The sequence below is a fragment of the Sitophilus oryzae genome, unplaced genomic scaffold (genome assembly GCF_002938485.1).
Source record: "Sitophilus oryzae breed Bouriz unplaced genomic scaffold, Soryzae_2.0 scaffold_1576_pilon_pilon, whole genome shotgun sequence".
Lineage (NCBI taxonomy): Eukaryota > Metazoa > Arthropoda > Insecta > Coleoptera > Curculionidae > Sitophilus > Sitophilus oryzae.
In genome coordinates, this window is record NW_022146254.1 from 9440797 (window position 1) to 9459537 (window position 18741).

The 18741-nt window shown below is 32.6% G+C and overlaps 2 protein-coding genes across 4 annotated transcripts; both read left to right on the forward strand.

Moving 5' to 3' along the window:
• The first annotated feature begins 1403 nt into the window (after positions 1 to 1403).
• Positions 1404 to 17551, forward strand: LOC115879428. Of its 3 annotated transcripts, XM_030896259.1 has the most exons (9): positions 1404 to 1534; positions 4548 to 4793; positions 5243 to 5389; positions 7816 to 7977; positions 8039 to 8224; positions 10292 to 10444; positions 12793 to 13007; positions 16960 to 17011; positions 17324 to 17480. In XM_030896259.1, exons 2-9 carry the CDS (start codon positions 4619 to 4621, stop codon positions 17341 to 17343), a joined length of 1110 nt encoding a protein of 369 aa, XP_030752119.1. In that variant the 5' UTR covers positions 1404 to 1534; positions 4548 to 4618; the 3' UTR covers positions 17344 to 17480. The 3 variants fall into 3 exon arrangements, with proteins under 3 accessions (XP_030752119.1, XP_030752118.1, XP_030752121.1); XM_030896258.1 differs by lacking the exon at positions 16960 to 17011 and having other exon boundaries at positions 17324 to 17551; XM_030896261.1 differs by lacking the exons at positions 10292 to 10444; positions 16960 to 17011 and having other exon boundaries at positions 17324 to 17551.
• Positions 17552 to 17909: 358 nt separating this feature from the next.
• Positions 17910 to 18662, forward strand: LOC115879155 (putative glutathione-specific gamma-glutamylcyclotransferase 2). Its single transcript, XM_030895836.1, has one exon. The coding sequence runs from the start codon at positions 18003 to 18005 to the stop codon at positions 18576 to 18578; it is 576 nt and encodes a 191-aa protein (XP_030751696.1). The 5' UTR covers positions 17910 to 18002; the 3' UTR covers positions 18579 to 18662.
• Positions 18663 to 18741: the final 79 nt, after the last annotated feature.

The following is an 18741-nucleotide window of genomic DNA, read 5'->3' on the forward strand; positions in this document are numbered from 1 at the left end:
ATAGTTGAGTATAGTTTTTTAAACGTCCAAACTTTGACAAAAAACAGTATCTGAGACAATTTTACAGAAAGTAGTTCTCCATCTCTCTCTGGCACGAATTGTCGTCGTCTCGGCGCACTCAGTTATTAAGTGTTCTGGTATTTCCATATTTTCTTCATAGAGTCTCCATTCTCCGTTGTTTTTTAGCTTCAATTTACTGAGGTGTCCATTAAGGAGACCGAGAAATATATTTTAGTGTCTTAGACCGTTGGAGGATTAACATTCCAGGTTCCGAATGGAGTTTTCCAGGTTCTTGAGTTCTGCTTTAAGTTAGTTTCCACTTGGGAAGCAGAACGGTTCTGGTCCAGTTAGTGGAGTGTTTGTTCCTTTTCTAGCTAGATCGTTTGCTTTTTCATTACCTCCTTATCACCTTTTTGGTGGAGTGACACCCAGAGTAGGAGGTCTTTATTTTCTTTGCCTAGTTTGTTTTATAAAAGCCGCCTAATTGGGGAAGGACGGTCCACTTGACATTTATTGATCTACAGAAGGCATACGATACAGTCCCACTGAGTAAGTTGTGGGTGTCAATGCAAAATTTTGGTATCAGTAGTTGGTATGTCCAAGCAACAAGAAAATTATACGAGGGTTGCAGTAGCACAGTTAAACTTGGAAACAATATTTCCCAAAAATTTCTTGTAAATAAGGGCTTAAGACAAGGGTGTTCATTAGCACCAACTTTATTTAAAGTATATTTGGAGGAAGTACTGAAGTGTTGGAAGATAAAATGCCGTGGAATGGGAATCCCAGTAGGAAAAAAACACTATATATACCTTACTCTTTGCCGACGACCAGGTCTTGATAGCGGGAGACAGAGACGACTCCAGTTATATGTTTAGAAAACTGCATGAGGAATATTCGAAATGGGGCCTAACAATAAAGACAAAGAAGACGGAGTACATGGTAGTGGGTGATGACGAACGTGAGGACTTGGATGTAGGAATCGGCACAATTAAAAATGTCTGTACATTTAAATACTTGGGCGTCACTTTTACAACAAATGGAAAAAGCACTCAAGATATTGCAAATAAAGTTGGTCAAGGAAAAAGAGTTATCGGTCAACTTAACTCGTTGTTGTGGAGTGACTCATGATATCGCTGCCCTGATCGTGATCGTGATCGCGGCCGTGATCGCACCAGTGTGCGTGTAGCTTAATGGTTAGCGAAACGCGCGTTCAGTGCAATAATAAAAGTGTTTTGGTGTATTAATGTGGTGAATTAGTGTTTTATTTTGACATTTTTGGAGATCTTACGCGTTAAAATCGAGACAAACTCATTTAAGATATCCAGATCGGTATATGATCCAGATTTCTAACACTTTCCAGATTTTTCCGGCCGTATAAGGGCCATAATAGGCCAGCGTTTCCACCCCCTATCGGCAGAAAGGGCCACGCATTCTGTAGGTTTCGGTGTCGGTAAACCGTGGCGTATACGCGATCGGTGCACCCTAGTTTTTGCCCAAAAACACTTCTTCTCATAGGAAACCGACTCAAAAACCCGTAAGTACTCAATTGGACTCACCCCTGGGGTGAATTCTGGTTAAATACACCCTAAGGAAGGGGTGAAGTTGTGTGAGAATTGCGTCGAGAGGTTTATTTTCGAATTTGGGGTTCTTATTGATCGAGTTATCACCGTAAAAATGATTTGTATTTTACCTGTATTTTGGGAGATTTTAATTGCATTTTCCTTTCAGTTAAAAGCAGAGTAGATATAAAATTTTTAGGACAGATCTAAAATATGTTTGAACTAAAAAATGTATTGGAAAATATTTTAAACTATATTAGTGTTTACTATTTTTTTTATATTTAATTCCTGTTTATATTTTTTAGTTTCTTTTAGACTGTTTTTTTGGTGTCAAGGAAACAGTTATCTTAAGAATTTAATTCTTGTTATATTAAAGCATTTTTAAAAGATTTTTAATATAAAGTTCTTGCCGGAAAATATCTTAAATTGAATCTTTGTTGTTTCTGTTCTAAATTTTATCTGTATTTTCTTACATTTTAGTTATGTTACTTTCATACTTTTGTAGAAAACAGCTGTTTAAAAGTTGAAACAGATTTAAAATCTAATTTAAATAAATTTATATGAAATGTGTTAAAATTTATATCTTTGTTTTTCGCTTACTTTTTCTATTTTCGTTTCATTTCTATTTGTGCTTCAAAAGAACTGTTATTTTATGAGCTTAATTGTTGGTTCTTTTAAAACAGGCTAAAAATCTAATTATGAAAGATATATATGGCATCCCAACACGGAAAATATTTCAGACTAAATCTTTTTTTCTCACTTTTTCACATGTCTTGTTTTGATCTTTTTTTGGTATAATGTTTTATAATTTTTATTTGTTTTTTTTTGTATAAGGACAGTTATTTTTAAATTTACTTGTTCTAGTGACTCACCCCTATAACTTTTTTATTTTTTTCAGACAAAAAAAACGAGATTTGGTATGTTATTATTATATGATATAAATTATGATTGATTCACTGAAATGACTATAAGTTTTGATTTTTAAAGGATACACTGCTTTTTAGTAGTAGGTACACTGTTTTTTTAATAGAATAAAGGGATCATATGTCAACTTTTGACATTTTTGCTTAAAAATAATATTTTAAATTTCAATCTAGAGTACAATGATATTGCTTAAAGACAATTTGACCCAAAATTCTATTCAGAATGTTATTTCCTGACAAATAAAGTAAAAAAATACCGAGTGTACCATGTACCATGTACCATGTATTTAAAAATCAAAAGTTGTAGTCATTTCCGGTGAAACAGGAAGTGAACGAAACAAAATGAATACGTCAATCAATCCCTATTTATGTCATATACTAAAATACGAAATCTCGTTTTTTTATCTGAAAAAATAAAAAATGTATAGGGGGGTTAGCCATTGTTAAAAAACACCAGGTATATACGAATGTATTTAAAGAATTTTTTCTAACCAAATTTTATGTGAATTACAATCTCTCATTACGTAGTTTTTCTCTAGGCAATTTTCAGTAATAACTTCACATGGCGTTTCTTGTCAACATATTTTTTATTTATATTGTTAATTCCGATGTAGAAAGCCATTATATAACGGTATCGAAACGGCTCCAAGTTCTAATCTCGGTAGTACCAACATCCGGACAAGATTTCCTGCACCCACTACACTAAAACTAATAAATCTATATTTCCCGGAAGTAATAAAATAGCGGCTAGTTGGCGAGTTGCATTAAAATAGTAGGGGAGATTTAGGCTAAAAGCGGACAACCATCTAACTTCTTTATTGAACTTTATCTCCATAATAATTTCTTAATAATTCAATAACTCTTTCGCGTGCAAATGTTATAAGAGGGATAACTTTAATAACTGATGTCATCACTCCATTCATTTTATATTTTTTTGTTTTCAAGTCAGTATACAGGATGTCCTAGTTTCATATGTTCTGTGTTATGAGGTTATCGTTTATGAATAGAGATACAAAGATGCGGTTTTCACATCAAGTACTACTTTTTTATGAAATTAGAAATGCTACCTAGCCTTCTTAGTTTCTGAAATACAGGGCGAACTTTAAAAAGTGACAATTTTCGACCACTTTGAAAAGATGAAAACGTGTCCCGTAGAGTTTTTCACGTAGAATTCAGTGGTGTAACTAATCTTTCGCTTGGAACTTTAATTTTTTAAATATGACTCAAACTTGTTTTTCTTTAAATGAGACACTCATGTATATTTTTTTATTTGCTGCTATGAGCTTTTGTAAAAATATAATACAGGTACTATACAGGGTGGTCCTTAATGGCATGCTAATATTTAAGAGCGTGATTTTTGGGCCTAATCTAAGAGAAAACTTCATATGAATATATGTTCTAAACATCTTAACTTTTTAGATACAGGGTGGTAAAATTTTCGATTTTTTTTATGTCCTAAACATCTTAATTTCTGAGATACATATCTATGCCTCAAAATGTGCGATCGATGATATTTCCCATATAATTTTACATATAAAATGACAGCGATCTTCATTTCATAGTCATCGTTGACGCCGTTTTTATTCTATTCATACGGTATAAGAGCTTATTTATTAAATTATTTTCTAAGAGAAGCAGAAATAGAAAAGTTGCTCAAAGAAGATTACCGAGACCTTTGAATTTCTTGGATAATTGGATTTCTTACACTGATCATTATTCCGTCTCAAGAAACACGTTGAGGTGAAGATATTTGTTAAGGACCTCTTCTTTCAATTGCCAATTTGTTTATCCAGATCAAAAAAAAATACAACTTCAAAAGCACTATAATATTATTTATATAATATTATGTTTATAGCGTTAGTCTTAAGGTGCGTATTCACTTGCAACAAAGCACTCCGAACAAACCAAACGCGCCGCACACTCCAAACAGTCTGCAACAAAACATTTTGCGCGGAGCGTTTTTTCGCATTTTTTTGTGTCTATGGGACAACAGTGGAACGCTTCTTCTCTTCTACAAAACGGTAATTATCTGTATCCTAATCCTACTGTCTTCACTTTGTTCCAGGATCCAGTTACCATGTTATCGAATGCCGCGAGGCAGCTAGCGAGCAACGGTGGTCGCCTCGAGGCCGGGAGATGAAAAACCCGCTGCTAGCTTTTATGTTGCTGCTGTTGTACCTGCCGGTGCCGTTTTGGGGCCAGCGCCTGGCGCCCCCTAGGAACTACCACTCAGAGGACGATGACGATGACCAGCCTCTTCTGGACGACGAGAAGGACGAGGTCGTGGAGCTACAGGGAAATTCCAGTGACGGTACTATATACATTAGAATAGATATAAATATACAGGGTGTTCCAGGCTGAGCGTGCATTAGAGGTTTCTAGACAACTACAATATCTAGATCGGAGATTTTTTGCGGGAACAATCGATTAAAAATATTTTAACAACTTTTGATAGCCCTGTATAAATTTAAGGAACCAATACCATTTTTCTGTAAAGTTTATTTCTCTACCTTTAAACTCAGCATAAGAATTAATTCTGAAAAGTAATGTACAGGGTGTTAATAGTCTATTCTATTGTAGCAAGCAAATTTAAATATCTTTAAATATATCAAAAACCAAAGCTTTTAAACATATTAAACTCTTATAATAAATGCCGAAGGAGGTGCACCACCCTGTATAAATCAAATATGCGTAATAAAGAATTGTTTTTTAAAATGTAAATCACGTTAAAAGAACTGCATTTCCTCATTCTTTTTACAGAAAAAGGACTGTACGTCGGTGCTTCCTGCGAATTCACCTGCAGTTCCCGCCTGCAGCACGTCTACTGCAACCCGGCGAGCAGTCGCTGCGAATGCGAGAAGAAATATCCAGTCAGACTCAACAATCCATACTCTGGCTGTAGGAAACGTACGTATATCTGGAAATGTTTTGTTTTTGGATCGTTTCCATGCCCTATTATGGCTCTTATCGCGGCGGTTGAGGGTATTTTCGCTTTAATTTGGACGCTATCCAATCCAATTAAAGTCAAGGCTCGCAAAAAAGTGGCTTAATTTTACAGATCTTGCAGTTAGCGGGGTTAACTATGTACTTTATGTAGTATGTTTGGTTGAATGCTATACAAAACGAAGAAAATCTTAAACGCAATAAATGGTGGTGAATAATAATTATTTTTTATACAAGACGATAAAATGGTATTTTATCGTCGATCGTAAAGATTAATTTCGTGACAAGATAATGCAATTTTATCGTCGTGTATAAAACAATATTTATTTTCATAGCGAGTTACGTTTTAAAAAATATTCAGAAATTATTATTTCAAGGAATTTATTACGAGTAGAAAAAATATTGTGCTGGGTTGGCGTTGGATTCTATGTAATTTGACAAATAAATAAAGCTGTCTCTTTAGTTGTCAGTTTTGAGTCAATATTTTTTAATTCTCTTTCGTGTCGATTGCTGATTGAATTGGAGCCAGAAATGGCTCAAAATTAAATAAGTAAATTACCAACAGATATTCAGGCTGAGGCGACAAACGCCATATTCAAACTACATCCATTTAAATCCCGAATAACTTATGAAAAGGAATACAAAAATTTTCAAAAATGGAAGCAATTAAATAACATGCGAGAAGAAAGATCAGGCGAAAACATGCTTTTAGCATATTTTTCTGAAAAATCAAAGAAAATGCAGCCGTCCAGTTCATGTTCGTACTATTCAATGCTAAAAAGTACAATACTGGTCAATAAAAACATTGGCTCATTGCATATTTCGGGTAATGTCAATTGCACCATAGAAATTTGCATGAATACAAATAATAATGATGATTCTTTGTAATTTGAATATTTTTAATACAAGATTGCAGAATAAAGTTTTTAATCTATCCTGGCTGTTAAAGTACTATTTTTGATAGATATAAGCACAAAATATCTAGCTACGTAGCTAGATATAAGGCAATTTTTTTAACAGTTGCTATGGAAAAAAAATATAAATTTGATGTAAAAAAATCAAATAAAAGTGAATATATTTATTTCGTATATAAGAATTATTATTTATTAAATAGTTTAGAACAAAATAATAGTTTAGAAAAAAAAGTTCCGAAAATCTGAAGAATAATTTATTTTAACAACTTAACAACCTAACTTAATATATTCTTCTATTTATTATTTTATTGAACACTAATGAATCTTGAACTTTCTGCACTTTTAGGTAATATTACATTTGCTAGTAATCTGATATTATAAAGTTTTCAATACTAATAACATTATAATTAATCAACCCATAGCAATTAGTATACTAATTAGAGTATAGATTGAAGGTTTTCATTAAAAGTTTATTAAATAACTTAAACTTCTAACATAATGTTAGGGGTTGTTTGTAAACAACCCTTATTAAAGTTGTTAAAGCATAGATAAAAAACGTGATTCTTATAATATTGAATATTGCACACTATTTTTTGCTTGATACTATACATGTCATAGAAAGATTTTCAAATCTTATTTTTCTGTGACATTTTAGAAATATCCAACATCACGTAAGGATAAGGGTATAAAAGACATCATGTAATTCCCGATATATCTATTGAAATGTATACGAATCAATTTATTTGTCTGTTGTTATATAAAATGTTTACTTTCTTCATATCGTTTAAATCTCAAATGCACACAGAACTTATTTTTATTTTATACAGGGTTGTTCACCACATACGACACGGAGTATTGTAGCTAAACGATTAGATTTTTACAAATTGTATGTTTTCTGTTCGTTGAAAGATACAACAAGATACTCTGTAATCCTAAAGAAGTAAAAAATATTATAGTTGGATTTTTTTAAATGGAACAATTCTATTTTTAGATTCTACGATTGAAATAAAGATAAATTTGATTAAGGTTTGTCACACTTAAACCTTACCGTTTTGGAAATATTTTCAATTGTGTGAAATTGCAGTAAAAAATTTAAGACTTGATTTTTCCAAGGGTATCAAAGTTTTTAATACTAAATATTTACTAAAAATTATTTATTGATCAGATATTGTGTTACAATAATAAAAATTATACTGCCATATACAGAGTGTCCATAATTTATATTAAATAATTACTAGCTTTAAACGGCCAATAACTTGTTTAATTTAAATAAAACACCCTATCTCTACAAGTTTTCGTAGAAAATGTATTTTTCTTATAATTTAGACCTCATTTATCACTATACCCATGAAATATTGACATTGAAAACCACTATATGTATAGTCAACACTCAGTTAATTGATTTTAACGTAAAATTTTTAGAAACCATAAACTGATACAAACTTTATTTATTATAAGAAATAATACTACTTTCAGCTAAGAAATTGGGAGAACAATGCTACTACCACGAAGCCTGCGAATACACCGATCAGCATGCTTCCTGCATCCAGGTACACCACAACGCCATCTGCCAGTGTCAGTCTGGATACCATTCTGTATCAATCCAGAAACCATCTAAGAAGATCTTCTGTGCAGAAGGTAGAATTATTAAGCATGCATTTCATAATTTAGATTATATTTTATTCTTCTTCTGATCTAGACGTTCAGGTAATAACAACAGACTTTTCAACGTTTGCTGGAGTTTTATCTGGAATCGCAATACTGTCAGGTTTGATTTGTTTCGTACTGCACTTGTTCAATCAGAACCTTTATGGATCTGGTGCCAGGAGGCACAGGTTTGGAAATGCCAACCTGGCGCCACCTATACTGTTTTCGGGTGATCCAAGTGAGTGGATTAAATTATATTATTGAGAATAAATTGAATCAAAATTTCTTGAACGTGTGTATGTATGTAAGTGTCCTTGCATTTTGGATTGGTGTGAACTTTTAAGAATCTTTTAACTGATTCGTTGTTGAAACTGTGTGTTATAAATGTTGTAAGATTTAGATTTTTCTACAGAACAGAATAGATATAGAATATTCAGCTATCGTTCAACGTCACGTCATATATTGTCAAACTATCTCAATCACTTCAAACCAGATGAAAGATATTGGTGACGTCATTACGGTATTTCGTAAATTACTGCATATTCTTTTTAGTAACTGTCATTGTCATTTAATTTGATGATTTGAAATTAAAATTTGATTGTTGCTGTAAAACAAAATTCAATTTTTCTTATTGCAAAGAGGCCTTAAAGATTTAACCAAAATGAACAAGAGATTATTGCTAAGCTTATAAATTATTTTTCGAGAAAGAAACGCTGCTAGAACACTCCTGGACCGTGAACGCCGTATATGAAGTGAAGTACAATGTAATATATATTTATGGTATAATATTTCTATGTAAGATACAATCTATAGCGTTTTTAAATAATATAGCGAGTTGCTGATGCTTTAGAAACAGGAATTTCAACAGTCCAAAGGATTTGAATTAAAGGGATCGTAACTGATGAAGAGTTCAAGAATAACAATATATGAACTGATCTCAGGCACACCCTAAAACTCGATTTGACAAATAATGATGATGTAACGGTAAACGATGGCTGAACAGTCTTTACATAGTAGTATTTGGAGAAGTGTTAATTTCAAATGGTAATAAACCTTTAACTTCAAAAAGTTTTTCTTTCAGTTTTTTGGATAGAAATAATAGTTCTTAGTTATTTATTGACTTTCTTCAGTCTAATATTTTTTTTATTTACCATATACAAGGTAATCCTTAAACTATTGCAAGTCATGAGTTTTTTGCAAAAAAAATTGTTGAATATTTTACATTTATTTTCTCGGCATTTTTGGGCAAATTTCCAAAAAACTTTTTAGTGTCGCAGGTTCATTAGCCTTAAATTTCTTGACTGTGCAATGTCAAAACAGGGATCCGGCTGATTGCCAATTGATGTCGGTGGTCCTCAAAATGTATGCATTATTTTTTTAAAATTTTAAACTTAAATAACGTTATTTTCAATTTATTTTAAAATTGGTAAATAGAAAATATGTTTCTTATGTCCAAATCTATTGTTGCGGACCCGTGTGGACTCGACCTAACCTAACTATATGTCCCGCCCCCAGATGACCTTAACATCGCATTAAAAAATAGATACCGTAATGATTCATTCGAACGTTCGAGAAGAATCGAGTTCCACTGGAATGGAGTAGTACATACGAGAACATTCGAAACCTTCTCTATGCACCTAACGATCTATGGATTATTCGAAAGCTCTTTAGCTGTGGGTATAAAAGCCGGCGGCTGGGGCCTGAAGAAGACAGAAATAAATAGACGAGTACAGTTGACGCGCTAAAATTCAAAATAAATTCTTTCTAGATAAATAGTTTTTTATCGTTATTGTTTTTGTTAATTAGTGTTAAATAAATTGTGTTTAAATAAATTGTAACTTTCTATCCACACGGAACCGAGGAAAAACGTAACACTATCATTCCTTAAAAAATACTTGCAGTTGTTTAAGGGACACCATGTATATTTTCTTTATAGTCTCAAAATTTATACTACATAAAATATATACTTGTGAAAGTGATTCAAACCAGTGGCTCTAAAAAGCTCTATAAAAACCTTTGAGCAGTTTAAGAACCACTGATTTGGTTATGATAGTACTCAAATGTGATTTATATATTGTAGTTGTAATTTATGAGTCAGTGTTTCCTTCAAAATAGATGTTTTCTAAATATCTGTTTAGAATGTAGTGTTTCTGTCGCTTATAGGTCCTATCCCTATTCTGTTCCTTTTAAGCATCCAATGTGTCTTTTTAAGAACTATATTAGCGACATCTCCCCCCGATATAGTTCTTTAATTGACATATATGTGACGTACTACCCACGAACCGCACTCGCCCCCTTTTTCCAGGCTCCCTGCCCCTGCCCATGCTGGCCCGAGGCGACGGTGCCACGTCGCAGGCGTCCACGCGCCGCACCGGATCGACGTCGACGCGCCGCGCCAGCAGTCTGGCAACGTTGCACCGAGCGCCGGGAGTGGCGACGGTGCCGCAGTCACGCACAGGTGCGGCCCGCGCCGCCGCCATCTTGCTCTTGTCCTATTGCGACTACCTGGCGCGCAGCCCCGGTAGCGCGGCGCTCGATCTCGGTACTGTTTGAATGTTCCCGGTATATTCTGTGTTGGTAATGTTTCGGTGATTGTCAAAATGTTGCTGCACCGTGGGCGTGGTGGCGTGTTAATTAGTCGGTGTTGCCAACTTGTCGTTCAAGAAATTGTAGTAGAACTTAGACAATGTAAATATTTTCATTGAACAAATTGTGTGTGATTTTCTAGTAAGTTCACTAAGATCTAAAGCTTCGCAGAAGAATCTTATCTCGCAGAAGTTTCTGTAAGTTAAGATTCTTCATCTCCGTAAGTTTTTTCGTGGGGTATTTTAATACCCCAATTATTTTTTAACGAGAAAAATTGGGGTATAAAAATACCCCACGTATTTTAATACATCAATTGAAATGCAGTTTACCTATCGCAATGTTATATTGCCTAAGTACTAGCAACACAATAATTATAAGTTTTTTAATATAGTTGGCTACACTGATATTTGTGTTAAGCTATTGTTGCGGCTAATACACACTATACACAATAATAGAAAATCATACAGTATAGTATTTGTTACAATATTGTATTGTACGTGATACGAGTCAAAGTAATTCCATAGAATTCCTTGTATATAACTCTAATAAAATATAATAAAATGTATTTCTTTTGTATAAAATAACAGGAAACAAAGCAAGATGGCAGTGGCATATATCATTTCTTAAAACATTAGTTTGATGATTTTTTAGTAACAAATAACAGAAATTTATCGTTTTGTTAATTATGCATTAACAAAACGATAAAATATACTTAAATTTAATATATAATTTGAATATAACAGTAACACAACAGCATGCTTTTCTTACTGTATATATTTTCTTGTTCTTTTTCTGTTTTTGCATGTGATTTTACTGAGATATTATTTATTGTTATTGTTATTACTATCCTATTCTTTTACTTGTTTTCTCAAGCTTTTATATGTGTAGCTTTCATTGTTCAATATAATTGTACTTCAAGGAAAATAACTACAAATATTATATTAGTACATTTTCAGCGTTTAAAAGTAATAAAAATTAAAAAAGTTTTGGTAAATCAGTGTATCTGAAATATGGCTGTTTTTATACTATATATTTTATCATACCTAATCCACGTTTGTTGTTTATTCTATAACTTTCTGCAGTAATGTACAGGGTATCCCAAAATCGAGCCTTTTCACATCAATATCTCCACGATTCTATGAAATATTTTTTTTCTAAATATCTTCGGAATTTTTAAACTTTTACGTTGGCTTTTATGATCAGCATCAAATTGCACAACTTTGCCTCCATTCTCCCTCCGAAGGCTCGAATTTGGGACACCCTGTACTTATTTTAGACTCGAATAGTCTACAATTATAAAAAAAACGCATTGAAGGAAAGAAAGAACAACGTTTTTGCAGAGGTTTTATTAAAATGTCAGGGATGGGGAAGTTAAAGATAAAAAATGAATTGATTATGAAGAATACAAAATATACCGGGTGTCTCAATGTTCTATGAACATAGAACTACTACGTATTTTTGGAATTAAAATAAGTTCATTGAGCACAGTTTACCTCTATACAAAAGTGCTTTGTTGTCCGCTAGAGGGCACCAAACTTTAAAAAAATAAAGATAATTTTTCAGATATTTTAAAAACCATTCTTCCGATTTAAATGAGATTTTGGGTGTCTATGTTTTGCTAAGTGCTCTAACATTTGGCTTTCACAAAAATCAAGAAAAATTACGGGAAGGGTGAAAACTGTCCCCACCCCTATATAAATATTAGTATAAATATTTTCCAACTCCACATATTTGACAATAAGCTTCATAAAAAGCTTAAGATTTTTTTTTTAATTAAATAATGTTCGGGTTTATGTTTGATTGGTACCCTCTAGCGGACAAACGAAGCACCAAAAGTACGCAGCATCCAAAAATACGCAGTATTTCTATTTGCACGGATTATTAGGACACCCTGTATAAAATATGTAATGTGTAAGACAGTTATTGCTTTTGCACTTGTAAAATGTATTGTCAGTATTCTCACATAACGTCGATTTTAGATTATTTAAAAATTCAAAAACCATAGATTCTAGCTTCCTACAAACATATTTTTCAAAATCTGTATTTAAAATATTTGCAAATTCGATTTTATTATAATTTGGCATATCTGAGAAAGACTGACACTACAATATCCTTTTTTCTAAACACTATAACCACAGAATATCTAGCTACGCAAGATATTGCGTAGCTAGATATTCTGTGCTATAACCCAAAAATGACCAGTTTTCTTCAACTCCAAAGGCTCTAGAAGGCCAAGCTTAGCTTCGGTGCACAGCTCCAACTCGGTGAGGAGCTACAGCGCCCGAAGGTACGAGAGGGAGAGAGAGCAGAAGGAAGAGAGAGAGATGCAAAGACGTCTGTCGAAAATGACGTCAGCGTCAACCAGTAGGATCGCCCCCACCCCTAGTCCGCATTCAACGGACGATTTGTTACCCACCCTGGAAGAGGATAAGCAGGTAATATATGGGAAAAAACTATTAAAAAATATAGAGAATAATTAGGTACTTGTGGTGTGTACAGAGTGGGCCAAATTCGACGCTTTTAAATGCAAACACCCTTTTCTCTAGGAGATAGACAAAAACTAATATCGGTGTCTGTAGCTCAATTTTTGTCAAAAACATGATGGTGAAAAGCGCATATCGATATCTGTTACCGTTCTGGAGTTACGGGGTGTTTTTCAAAAATATGCATTTTTAACAAATCGCTGTAACTTTTTTGCTATGGAAAATTTTGTATTTTTATGAAAATATTTCCAAAGCACCTTTTTACGTAGAATTTAATGGTTTAAGTATAATTTTTTTAAAATTAATAATTTAAGAATTATCAACAGAAAATTTGATTTTTTATACGGGACACCCTGTATATTTTTAATTTATTGAAAAAAATTTAAAATTACCTTTCCAAAAATATAACACACTTGATATTTTGCTCGATTCCTCTTCGAGATACAGAATATATAAAAAATCGCCCCCTTTAAATAAGTAGGCTTTGAACGGCACCGGCTGTAATGCAAAAAAATTGTAGCTGTGAGCATCAATTAAAACGAAAATAATATTTGCTATGAGAGATGCCAGAGTTTTATAACAATTTAAAATATATATAAAACCAATATCAACACATTTAAACTATATCTAATAACAATAAAATTAAATAACAAACCTAGACATGAGATTTTGCTACAGGTGTTCGACATATCGACCGTCTTCTGTTATGGACATACGGGGCAGTTTTTAAACATTTCTCGCGGAATTCATTAACTCATTGGGGGTGAAAGATACCCTCTTATAACTGCTAAGTATTTCTAATTCTTGTCTAGATTATACGGAAGAATAAGGAACCTTTATTCTTCCGCAAATATATACATAGGATTAGAACCATGGGCACTAAGTCAGGCGGCCTCGACGGCCAACGGCAGGGATCTTGGTTAGCTATTCAAATATTCTTGAAATTGGCTGCAAAAATTTTCTGATAACTTCAGCGTTCTAATGCGGTGCGTCGTCTTGCTGGAAAAATGTGTTTTCCAGTTCCATTAAGGGCATATCATCAATAAGGGGTCCAAAGCCTACTAGCACAGAATATCTAGCTAGCTAGATATTCTGTGCTACTAGTTAAAAGTGGCGAACTTTTAAAAATTCTGTATTTCGAAGGGGATTATAACAAAATATCAAGTGTGCTATATTTTTGGAAAGGTAATTTTAAATTCTTTTCAGTTAATTAAAAATATAGAAGATGTCCCAAATAAAAAATCAATTTTTCTGTTGATAACTCTTAAATTATTAATTTTAAAAAAAATATACTTAAACCATTAAATTCTACGTAGAAAGGTGCTTTGGAAATCTTTTCATAGAAATACAAAATTTTCCATAGCAAAAAAGTTACAGCAATTTTTTAAAAATGTACATTTTTGAAAAACACCCCGTAATTCCGAAACGGTAACAGATATTGATGTGCGGTTTTCACCATCATGTTTTTGATGAAAATTGAGCTCCAGACACCGATATTAGTTTTAGTCTATCTCCTATAGAAAAGGGTGTTTCTATTTAAAAGCGTCGAATTTGACCCACCCTGTACATATGGCCGCTAGATGGCGATATTTTCCCTAATCTAATCATTTATTTATTTATATTTTTGATAAAAGATTCGCCTACGACTGTGGTGTTTTATACCAATTATTTAGGGAAAACAAATTAAATTGTCCACAATTTTTTTTACTTATTGATAGGGATCCAAAATGGCAAAAGAAAATTCCAGTACCATATCTGGTTTACCATGACGTTTCTCACAAAGGATGAATTAAACGTTTATCACTGTTTAATATATTAAATGTCTGTTATGTTTATTAAACTTTTATTTATACAGGGTGCTACAAATTCCAGGTACGAGCATTTTGGTATCTCGGTAACCATAATAGATACGAATATGATTAAATTGGGGCAAAGTTGCGCTTTGGGATGTTCACCAAGATGCCATCAAAAAAGCTTTAAATATTTCAAGGATTGCTGAGATTTTTGAAAAAAAAACGATTTTTTTGGAAACCAATTTTATTTTTTCCTGTCGTTACTTTTTAGAAAATCAAAAAACTAAATGCTCATTCTCTTAGTCGCTTTATTAGGGATATCTGGTAGTATTTTTATATTTTCAAATTAGCTGATAATTTGGATACAGGGACTAACTTAATTTTTAGCCGACCATGGTAGGCTATCCGAACATACCAATAGGTATGGTAGGCTATCCGAACATACCAATAGGCTATTAGGATCCGCAAAAAAAAGCTTTTTTAATTTCACTCAAAATGAGCTATTTGGGTCATAAATGACCTAAATACAAAATATTTTCGTGGTGTCTGTCTGTCTGTCTGTCCGTCCCTCTGTCCGTCTGTAACACGATAACTCAAAAACCGCTGAACCGATTTTAACCAAATTTGGCACAAAAATACTGTGGCACCCGAGAATCCGGTCATTAGTTTTTGGTGGGGGCGGGTGGTTGGTAAGGGGGTATAGGAGGGGGTTGAAATTAAAAAAAATCGTAACTCCAAAATTACAGTAGCTAGCGAAACGCGATTTTCAAATTAAGATTAGGAATAATATTTGCAACAAAATTTGTAATAACATCAAAATCAGTCAAAGTTGCAGTTTTCGAGATATTAACATATTTTAGTATGGGCGGCTATACGTGCCTTCCGGCGCCAATTTTTTTAAATACGTTTCAGATTTTGAAAGAACTTGATCTCTTGAGTACAATGATATGTATGCCACATTTAATATTTTTTGTTATTTAACACAATTTATTTAAACTAATTTCAAGTTTCAAATTTTTTTTTTACAATACTGAAAAGCTTTGAAACTTAACAATGACGTGTAATACAGGTAAACATTGAATACGGAAAATCCCTTATTACTATAAAATATTAATAAATATATTACTTGACGTCATTTGTTAAAGTGAAATCAAAAAATTTTAACATTTACAATAAAGAGTACAAAATCCATTCGGAAGTATAAGAAGAAGATATGTTCAAAGAGCTATAATAATATTGAACGAAAACTAAATTTGTGCATTAGGAAGGGTAGTAACCCTTTCGAACATGTAGAGCATTAGAAACTAGTTTGTAGAAGTTGATTAATTTTAATTTATAATAACTACGATTAATATTATGCATATTATTAGATCGTACACTGAAATTTCAAATTCACATAGAAAATTCAAGTTAAAAATAATATCTTTAAATTGCTGACCTAGATATTATTTATTTGAATCTTTCAATTGGCTCGATTTTCGTTATTCAATGTTAATTAGCGCTGATCAATATTGTTGCGATGAATATAATCAAATTAAATAAATTAAAAAAACCGGAGTCGAACTTGAAATTATTTTAAATGATAATTAAATAGTTTTGTTATTGTTAAGGTACCCAAAACAAAAAAAGTATCAAGTGTGGCACATTGTTGTACTCAGAAGATCGAGTTCTTTCAAAACCTGCAATAAAAAATGTAGGTCCGTATTTAAAAAAATTAAGTTGGCCTCTGTATCTCACAAACTATCAACTAATTTGAAAATATAAAAATACCATCAGATAGCCCTGATAAAGTGGCTATGAGAATGTGCAGTTAGTTTTTTGATTTTCTAAAAAGTCACGGCAGGAAAAAATAAAATTGATTTTCAAAAAAAATCCGTTTTTTTTTCAAAAAAACTCAGCAATTCTTGAAATTTTTAAATCTTTTTTGATGGTATCTTGGTGAACATTCCAAGAAGTAACTTTGCCCCAATTTAACCATCTTCCTATCTATTACGGTTTCCGAGTTGCCAATGCTCGTACCTCGAATTTGTAGCACCCTGTATGGTGGCAGTACTGTTTCTATAGGTAGAACATAGCACACAAAACACACAATATTTGTTTCTTCTTTACAGACAGAACTAGTTGGAAGGGGCGCTTACACGAACAGTTCCTTTAGAAGATCAGGTGTTTTTTTAGTTTCCTTTAGTTTTTCACTATTTTTAACAGCCAATTCGCTTCTTAGCTTGAAGACAGAATGATGTAGAAGGATATTCATTAAAAAAATGTTCAACAAACGTTTATAAATCTTTGTATAACTTGTATATCATCCTGTATGTAGGTTTGTAGCTTCGAGCATCGGCTTAAGAGAGTTTTTATACCGAGTTATACTTAGAACACACATATTTTGGAGTATTTTTGATTCACTTTGTTTTTAAAATACCTCTTTTACTGCTTGTAGATTTAATCTAGGTATTTAATGGCCTTTTTTAACTCTAGATACCGCCATTAGCGACTAAAGAGGACTCTACGACTAGTTTCCAAGAGGAGAGTCTTCCGTCTACTTCGAAACAGTGTCCATAGTGGGATGCGCAAGTTATCCTGCATAGATTAAACAATAATTAAATAAACAGAGACGTTTAATATGAAAATCGATGTTGACAATTTGTTTTTACATGTTTTTTGCCTAAAGCAATGCCTAAAATATGAAAGAAAATAAATACAGGTTCTTTTGATGGTATTTTTCTAGTTTGATTTCATTAATTTTGAATTTATATCCGTTAAAAAATATTTTGCCATCTATTGGGCACATTCATAACTATTTTGGTGCTGTCATCTAACAACATTCGTCAAAACCAGGTCAAAACTAAATTTACTATCGATAAAAATATTGTTCGATACGGTAAAATTATAATTTTTTGCAAAATTAAAACCCCAAATATGTAATAAATATACATTCTAAACATTTCTTTACATCTTAAATCGTTTAGAAGTATCTATCTAATAAAATATAAATTAAAATATAAAAAATATCGATACAATAGCGAAAAAAAAATACTTTGCCCATTCCTTCCTGTTATTTTTTCATTTTTCGAGGTTATAGTATCTTTGTTTACATAAAAAACTATTTATTTGTTACAAAATCAATGTTACCTCCTTAGTAGTTAAATTATAAGCCATGTGGGTGTTTGGGTACGGGTCCCTGATGTGGAAAGTCGACTTTCCCTATGAAGAAAAAATCATAGGGTACATCAAAGGCTACGAAAGAAGGTTTTATCAACACAGCACCGATCACAGAGGTACCCCAGATAAACCAGGACGTGTTGTGACCCTTATTCCCAGTTCTAAAGAAGCTAAAGTGTATGGAATAGCTTACAGAATAAAGGAGAGTGATGTAGATGCTGTTGTCAAGCACCTGGACTTCAGAGAAAAAGGTGGATACGAGCGTACACGTGTTATTTTCTACCCCAAAGACCATTCCATGGACCCCTTTGAAATGACTATTTACCTAGCTTCGTATGATAACCCGAATTTTGCCGGCGAAGCTGAATTAGATGATATAGCTCAGCAGGTAGTGAAAAGTATAGGCCCCAGTGGACCAAACATTGATTATGTCTGCAATTTAGCCAAAATAATGCGGGAAGTAATTCCAGAAGCCGAGGATGATCATTTATTCGAGCTGGAAGCCAAAGTGATAGCTCTCTTAAAGCAGAAGAACAATGGTTTTAGTGAGAAATTTCATAAATTGTGGTAAAATGTATTATAGAAATGTCTAGAGAAATTTACTTATTATTCTTCTAATAAAATGATGTATTATTTTGTGGTATTGCATCATTTACAGCTGTCTTTTATTCTAGAATCTTAAAACAAAAAATATTGCAAGTAATTTAAATAAATATACAAAAAAAGTTTTATTT